Source organism: Nestor notabilis, unplaced genomic scaffold (genome assembly GCF_000696875.1).
Source record: "Nestor notabilis isolate BGI_N333 unplaced genomic scaffold, ASM69687v1 scaffold24102, whole genome shotgun sequence".
Taxonomy (NCBI): domain Eukaryota; kingdom Metazoa; phylum Chordata; class Aves; order Psittaciformes; family Psittacidae; genus Nestor; species Nestor notabilis.
The window spans coordinates 1-8,674 of NW_009917375.1; the positions used below are offsets into that span (position 1 = coordinate 1).

At 43.0% G+C, this 8,674-nt stretch overlaps 1 protein-coding gene across 1 annotated transcript; it reads right to left on the reverse strand.

Moving 5' to 3' along the window:
* Positions 1–2,514: 2,514 nt before the first annotated feature.
* Positions 2,515–8,456, reverse strand: CAPZA1 (capping protein (actin filament) muscle Z-line, alpha 1; the record flags this gene model as incomplete). The annotated part of the gene is made up of 9 exons (XM_010009205.1): positions 2,515–3,061; positions 3,702–3,764; positions 4,326–4,397; positions 4,897–4,975; positions 5,416–5,495; positions 5,876–6,082; positions 7,167–7,230; positions 8,085–8,136; positions 8,393–8,456. Coding segments are annotated over 9 exons (822 nt in total), but the record flags the coding sequence as incomplete, so codon positions are not given.
* Between the last annotated feature and the right edge of the window lie 218 nt (positions 8,457–8,674).

The following is an 8,674-nucleotide window of genomic DNA, read 5'->3' on the forward strand; positions in this document are numbered from 1 at the left end:
AATAGGGCAGCAGCAGGAGCTGGTTTCCTGTGTTTTCATTCTCCAGCCTGTCCACCGCGGATGGCGGTACCTGACCTGCCCCAGTAAACCAGCTCCAGACACTGGGACCACAAACAGCACTGCTTGAGCCTGTCTGTGGCCTGGGGTGTTGGGGTAAGTCTGCTGTTTTCCCTGTCTTGGCGTGGGGGGCCTTTCCTCTGCCTCAGGCTGTGCTGATAACGTGCTGCTGCCGGGGGGTGCCTGGGAGACTGATGGTGGGGGCTCCTTGTAGGCCGTTTGATGTGAAGAGGGATGGCTCCGAGGCTTAGAAAATAGGGGTGTAGCCTTTGGAGAAGTTGTTTGTGAGTCTTTCTGTCATATACTGCAGGCAGGATCCTGGAGCTTTAAGGTCTGATCTTGCAAACAGACAGGAAAGCTCTTTCCATTGGGTGCAGCTGAATAGCCCTGCTGCTGCCTGGGCTGGCTTTGCCTTCCCTGGCGCGCTCATGCTGCAGTGTCTGCTCACGATGACTCCTCTGTGGTCAGCCTTTGACTCTTGCACACTTCAGCAGAGCCAGCACAAGGTACGTGCTGCTCTGGAGCTGGCCTCGGTCTCCACTGAAGCCTCTGGTCTCTAGCAGACCATAGGCCATGGCTTTAAGGATTAGGATTCCTCTGGGCATGGGCCACCACTGGGCTGGTGCTTCCTTAGCGCCCTGCTGGCGACTGGTCATGCGAAGAGATGCTTTTCCAAGGAGAAAAATAGGAGCTGGGAAGGAGCTAAGACTGGGATAGCTGAGGCTGCTGTAGAGATGGCTGGTGAGGGAGAAGGGCCAGGACTGGGCAGGGAATGATTAGCTGAAGTTTTGGAGGACAGAGATAGAAACAGTGTTCAGGCTGGAACAAGCAGTGGTGAGCTGCTCACAATGTAACTACCCCAGAGCGGGGTAAAGGCTAGCCTTGAGGCAGATAAAAGCTCTGTTGTGTGCACAGCCTTATCTTGGGCCCTGCTTCTGCTCCACATTCTTGGAATTACTGCAGTGCTTGTCTGGATGGGACCATGGCCACAGACCACAGCACCTTTGATGCTTGTCCACACAACCTTTCATCTCTGGGTGCTGTGGGCAGGGAGGCGACTCTTCTACGAACACTGTCCGCTGGAGCACTGGCCTTGAGCACCTCTTTGCTCGGTGGCATGCGGCTCCTCAGGAGGACATGGTCCTGCCTCACCCAGCACAGCAGGCAACCCACTGCCAGTGCTTCATGAGCTGAGGAGAAAAGGTGCTGTAGGTGTTCCCATAAACCACAGAGGAGTGGAACAACCTCGTTTGCTGCTCTCCCTCACGCACAAGGCTTCACCAGAGCATGTCAGTGCTCTTTCAGTTGGGAAGTTCTCAGCCCTGCAGCTCCCTGGCCTGTGTGCCAGGGTGGGAGCATCATCTGTGGGTCTGCACACAACACAGCTGGTGCCTGTGTATCTGCCTCTAGCAGGAGCCAACAGAAGTAAAACCAGGAAAGACCAGACACAGATGGCTTTAAAACAAAGACCAGTGTATTTTCACTAGACTACTGGATACAGAGGATGCCTGGAGGATGAAAGGTCAGTCTCAACAGCAAATACAAATATATTTTATTTAGACAAAACTTCTCACAAAGGATAGACACACTTACTTTGCGATACTACTGTGCAAAACCTGAAGTGTAATGCACAGGCAGCCCCATCCCTATTTTCCCAACCCATTTCTTTGTGTATTTAAACCCAGGAAGACACCAGCCAGTTTAAAAACCAGAACTGCAGGAAGGCCCAGTGACAACCAAGTGCAAACAAAGCAAAGCGAGTTCACCAAAGGTTTCACTTTGCAGTGAGTACACGTTCTGAGTTTTGACTGAAAGGCAGACACATCCCTTTTCAGCCTCTCCTTACAGAGAAACTGGTAGGACTGTTGTTTTTGCTTTTACAGTGGGGGGGGAAAAGGCAACACAGAGCAAGCACTTGGAGAGCAAGAGATTCATTCAAAAATCCCCTTTAAGTATGACAAGAAACTGGCCATGATTGAGACAAAATGGAAAGGGTTTTTTCTCTCACTTTGGTGCAAGTTTATTTATTTTGTACACTATCCATCCATACACCTGTGATACAAATTCTATGAACCTGCCACAAAGCATTGAAGCACAACATACCTAATTATTCTGTAGACACCTGCATCTTTAATCATCATCCAGCCTACATGGATCAGCAGTGATTCAACACAGGAACTTACAGCTTTGTAAAAATGCAGATGCCTGATAACCGTACACACACAGGGGAGGGGAGAGCAAAATGTTCACTTTTAGGGAACATGGCTCAAATCTTCAGGTTAAAAACCCACTAATTGTGTCCCTGGAAGAGCTGGCTGCAGGGGGTGTGTGGTGTGTGTCTGTAAAGGGCCTTGTAAACTCATCTGATATAGTACAACCTAAGCCTGTAGGCTTTTGCTCTGTGGAGGTCAGGCTATAGGAGGACTCGCTGTCTCTTGCATTTACTTTATCTTGCAGCATAGCGCCGGAGGCTGTTGGCAGATTTGACAAACTTACTGGAGTACCTGGAGTGCTGTACACGGGTGAGGGGAATGCTCTGCACCCTCAGCTGTATTGATAATAATAGGGCTTTTCCAGCTAGGAAGTTTTCCAACCAGTGATTGAAAACAGCTACACTTCTGAGCCATGAAACGTGGCTTAATTAAAACAACCTATCAGTAAATGCAGCCACAACAGGAAGTTTATGCAGCCGGAAACACAAAACACAAAGACAATGCTATTTGTTCCACAGTTCTGAGGCTAGAAAACCTGTTAACTTTGAAAGCCCTAGAAAAATGCTGCACTGGTTTAGAAACCATCTACTTGGCATAGGACCACATTTGTTTTTTGCACACAAACATTTCCTCATCTCCCCATTCCCACTTTAAGCGTTCTGCATCTCTTTGCCAATCTTGTAGCTGAGGATTTTGTTCCAGTCGATCTTGGTGCGGGTGACAGGAAGCTGCCGGCGCAAGGCTTTGAAAGTGGTGTCTGACATCGTCTGGTAGTTTTCACTGATTGCTGTCTGCAAGGGCAAGTAGTTCAGTGACAGCAGCAGTAGGATACTCTGAGAAAGCATGACTGTAAAGGCCACAACCCTTTTCTATGAGGTGAAGACATGCTATTAACTACACAAACAGCAGTCACCAGTGTGTGTAAATAAAAGGGTCTCTATAAGCTCCCCTTATAAACCTAACAGTGTCTCCTGTGGTGTTTTACTGACTTACCTGTACTGAGTCTCTTTATACACAGGCTGGGACAATAGAAAAAGCTGTGACACAAATTTCCTCTTCAGTATTTTTAACTATCCCAGAGGAAGGTTCTTAGACTCACCCATTCCTCTTCCTTGCTTGTTCAGGCAGCATTTGTAGCCACTTTAAATAACCCTACAGCAAACCTGATTCTTAATCACAAATAGCTTTACAATTTTACTCTTTAAACAAATACTACTGCCCTTTCCTAAGTAATTCTTACAGTCAACACCAGATTCAGCCAGCGACAGAATTAAAGGTCAGTTTTCCTTGTTTCCATTAGCTGTAAATGGAGACTGACATGACTCCATCATTTCGGAGGGTGGGCATTGGAACTAGATGATCTTTAAGGTCCCTTCCAACCTAAGTCATTCTGTGACTCCATGATGCTTATTTAACCACCACCAGTCTTACCTGGTACTCGTTCTCTGCATTTTCTATTATCTTAATAAATTCCTTGGCTGTCTGGACATCACTCTACAAAGGGGAAAAAGAAATTTCTACGTGTAAGAGCAGCTTACAAAAGCTACATGATACATTTCTTCTCAAATGATAGGCTGAGTATAGATGGGTAACTTCAGTAGCTTCTGCCTCATGTTGAGGTTCAAGACAGAGATGGGTATTGGCTAGAGCTTGTGCTCCAAACTGGAGCAGGAATCCACCCTAGCGAGCAAAAGGGAATCTTCATGGCATAGATTAGGGATTCTGGGACTCTGGCTCCCCCCACTGTACTAAGGACTTATTTTTTCCCTTAGTATACTGCTCTTACTGTTCAAAGACAGTTGCACTTAGACAGAAAAGCATATTTTGCTCTCTTGAACTGAATCTTGTAGGATAAGCTTTCCAATAGAGACTCCTAATACAGTCTAACTTCAAGCAATTGAGAATCTGGGTTTTCCATGTGACTCTAAACCCTACAACTATGCTGACCAGTCACCCTAAAATTGTATTACTTTCACGTCAAGAGAATATAGTCATGAGGTGTTTAAGGAATAAAATAGTTGCTTTATCATAAACTCAATCTTTTATCATACTTACTGAAACCTGTACGGAGTCCTGGATATCTTTATGACTAACCAGTTGAACATTGCCATCTTCGTAATAGTGAACCTGAACAGAGAAACAAAATGCAGGTTACCATTAACACTCATTTTGCAAGCCCTAGAGCCCCCAGTGCTACCAGAATGGCTCAACAGCATCGTTGTGCCAGTCTTCTCTGCTTATGTGGAGACTTAAAAGCAGGATGGATTTTCTAAAAGGTTTCATTCTTTGTCAAGACTGTTCAAGATTATGTTAATGCAATAAATGCCTAGAGTTGAAATAAGAGCAATTCTAAAAGAATTCATGGTATAGGTTTTAGCCCTATAGGGCTTTATAAAGTGAAGCAGAGTTGGAGGCCTATAGGGTAAGGCTATATAATAAACTACAGGCCAGATTGTAGATGATGTCTGAAACACTAGATTTAACTTCTTGAATTGTATAGTGTAATAGCATCTTGACTTGAGAAGGACATCTTGGCTGCGCTTCAGCATCTCATTCTGAGTCAAATGCATGTGTAAGGGAAGCAGGATGCAGCTTTTCTCTGTTACTACCACAAAAAGTAACTCGCCTGGATTTTGAGCACTGCAGCCACTTGAGCCATTGGTGGTGTGATGGTAAACTTCCATTCTGATCTCCAACGACCGTTCCTAAACACAAGCAAAGCATGAAAAACATTTCCAAAAAGCTCAAACAACAAAAAGAACCAAAGTAACCAGAGCAAGTTGTTTCTGCTGTCAGCTTATGACCAATGCTACAGTGCCTTACATGGCATTGAATTAAGTTTCTGAAACACAGCTGAATCCCATGCAGCTTCAGCACAGACTAGCTCTGGTGTACTTGTGCTCTGGAATAGGTAAGGGGGTATCTGTCTGGCTCTGCTTTAGCAGACCTTTCTCTCTGGATGGGTCACTGAAGGATTTAGGGAAATGCCAAGAGGGCTGCAAGGTAAAGAGACTACAGAATGAGAAAAGAACTTCTTGGGAAGCCCAAGACTATTTGTTCTTCAGACTGTGTCAGAAAATATAGAGGATGGGTTTGTTTGAGGACTAGTATAGGAAGAAAATACACTACATTGAAGTAGACTTACCAGAAGTTTTTAGGCTGGAACTGGTGGCTCTCAATACAGGCAATAATTGTCTGCTGTCCATCTATAGATTTACCATAAACCTGTGTTTAGAAAAAGAGTTAAAAAGGCCCAGGAGCAGAGGAAAGCCATTCTTAATTCCTGTTCTTGGCAGCATTGTGGAGGCTTGCTACTGTGGTACTGCACTGGGAACATGTACCACTAATAACAATGTACACCACCTCCACATGTGCAAATAATGCCTCCTCTTACTTAACCATAGGCATTCAGGTGGTTGGCAGTCATGACTATGAGAAAGGAGAACTAATACTGCATGCAACCAAAATATTTGCACCCTCTTTGGAACTTGTTATTCCAAAGTTGGTGAAAACACTCGTGAGGCTGCAGAATTCCAACAGCACTGCCCAGCACAAAGCACCTGACATGGAGCAATGAACTTGCAGAGAAAGATGGGATACTCAACAGTACAGAAGCCATTGGGGTAATGATCTTTCACATAAGCTCTCAATGCACTGTCACAGGCATCTCTCCATTGCTTTAAAGCCGATTCTGTGTCCTCAGGCTGGGGGTCACTTGCTTCTTTCCTTAGATGATCAAACTTAAAAGAAAGCTTGTTTCTTGGGTCTAAAAACCTGCCATTGCCCAGATCACCATGTTCTGTGATTAAGACCTGTAAAAGAAGTTGAAATTAAGATATACTTATGCTGCTGTACATGTGTTGCTTAGTGTTTTTCCCTATCAGAATAGATATCAATGTTTCAATAGATTCTTTCTTTGAGCTATACTACATAAAGAAACAAGGATTTTCAGTAATAGTTTCAACTAAGAGTAGCTTAGTGAGGCTCGAGTTAAACTCTGCTCTTCACAGTAATACTGCACTTAAGTCTTCTGTCCCAGAAATGGCTATATTATAATAATGTATGAGTTTAGCCTAAAGTTGGGCATCCTTACAATACAAACAGGTGGCTTTGCTCTTGAAGTTATTTTTGCTGTTTTCCTTTCTCATTTCTTAAGGAAACAAAAAATTTTCCTCTGGGATTTACCATTTATTGTCACGTTCCATGTTGCAATAGCTCTCCTTCTGGTCAAGAAGGGTATAGAGGTGTGGCTATTTCTAATATACACCAACTAAAGTACACAGCAAAATAGCACCGTACTTCCCCTCTCCGTTGTCTTATTCACCATAATTCTCTGCCTTCCCAAATATTGACTTCTGTTTTGTCTGTAACTTTCTCTTGTCAAAGATATTTCTATGGACAGCCCTCTTAAAAATACCTGCCTCCCAGGAACATACCTGGGAGAGCAGGAAAGCTAGGGCAGTAGCTGGCTTGATGAACTGACCAGACATATTTTGTAGAGTAGCTGGGAATGGGTTAAACATGCAGAAAATGGATCTATTACTCCTTGTCAGTAGGAGCTGTAAGCAGGCAGCAACATAAGGTTTTGTAAGTGAGCTTTAAATAAACAATCTTTAACTGTTCATACTCTTTATTTCATAGAATTCAGCAAGGAGCTTTACTTAAGGGACAATGAATTAGAGTTACTGGGTAGTATCAGACAATGCTTTAGAAGAACATCTCACTTATGCTGCTTCTGTAAGAACAAAAGGTTGGTAATAGAACAATGTGGGGGGGAGGAGGGGAGGTGGTAACTTCTGAGTAGTATGAAGCTAGCCAACATCTTAATGAAACAACATTTTTATTGGGTTTGCACAGTGTAGTAATACAAACCTCAGCTGTAGAGTCTTCCCTTACCTGATCATCATACCCTTCTATCTTCACCGGAGTGAACTGATCCATGTTATACTGTGCAAATGCACTGTAAGAATTAAAAGAACATGAACTTTAGCTGTACACACACATTTATTTGACTACAGTTAAATGTACAACCAAAAGTAGTTCATGGTATGATTTACATTATAGAAAATTTCAACTTAACTTCACAAATAATACATGCAAGTACTTTAAAGGGATTTTTCAATACCTTTTATTAAAGACAGCTATAACACCCCAGGTCTTAAGCCAGGTTTATTTTAGGGATGATCAGGAAAGAACAGAGTTCAAAAGTGGAACATCAGGCAGCCTAGGGGAATATGAGCCAGCCAAAACAGGAACACCCCAGCTCCCATTCAGACAGCACCAAGGTAAGCAAATGAGTAGACTAATATTCACAACAATCTTCTTATGCAAAGACCTGCTGAGTGACATGTCACGTAGCTTGCAATAAGATCTTAGCATCAAAAAGCTTGTGGGCAATAATCTTTAAACACCTTCTGATGACACTGTGTAAGTAAACAAGGTATTTTGAAAGCTTTTCTTTTTAGGGCAGTTCTTTTTCTAAACCTCGGCTAAGGATTACTCAGTATTTCAGGCTTCACTTGCTTTCCAAATCATGCTTCAGCAAGATCAGACATTACTGCTGCTGCAGAGTTAAAACTTCTTGGCAGAGTGCCTTCCTGTCAGTTTTATATGGCCTCTACAGCACAAATTCTAATTTAGGACTTTAAAAAGAATCAGTCATGCCTTTCATTATGTATTTTGTTGGGAGGATAAGGAACTATAGAAGATTGCTCTCAATACAACAAATAGATGGCTTTGTCACAGAGTGATGGATGTAAGAAAACATGCATCTCTGATGGTAGTTTGACTTGTGTTTGAAATATTAGTACTTACTGTGCTGCTCCTTCCCTGAGAAGATTGTCATTGCTGAGCAGTAACCGGACATCTGGAGAACAGAGAGTTCAGGTTATTGGGGTTTTAATCAAATGTTTCTCTTTATGCATTTCATTTCCAACTGTGCAAGTACAAACATTAAAATGATTACACCATTTCATTGAGCATGTGTCGTCACAGAATGACAGCATGCATTTCCCTCACCACTTCTTAACCTTAAAAGCACTATATTGTGACAGAGCCTTAGACTCTTATAATACATGAAATGTGAAGAAAACTCCACCAATCACTTTACCTTCTTTACTTACCATTGAACACTTCATTGAATTCCCCAGGGGGTGCATGAGTGATGAATTTTGCAGCTATACGCACCTACAGAGCACAAAAGGACAGAAGATAATTTATTGAGTTCATACATACTACAACCTACACTGAATTCACCATCAAAATCAACTCTGACAGTGACAGAAGTGCCAGATGCAGGGAAAAATTTAGGTATGCATTGTTAAAGTAGAAAGAGTCTTTCAAAACTAGATTTTTAGTGTAATGTAGCAGAATAATTCCAAATGTACTCAGGAAGAAGCTCAGGG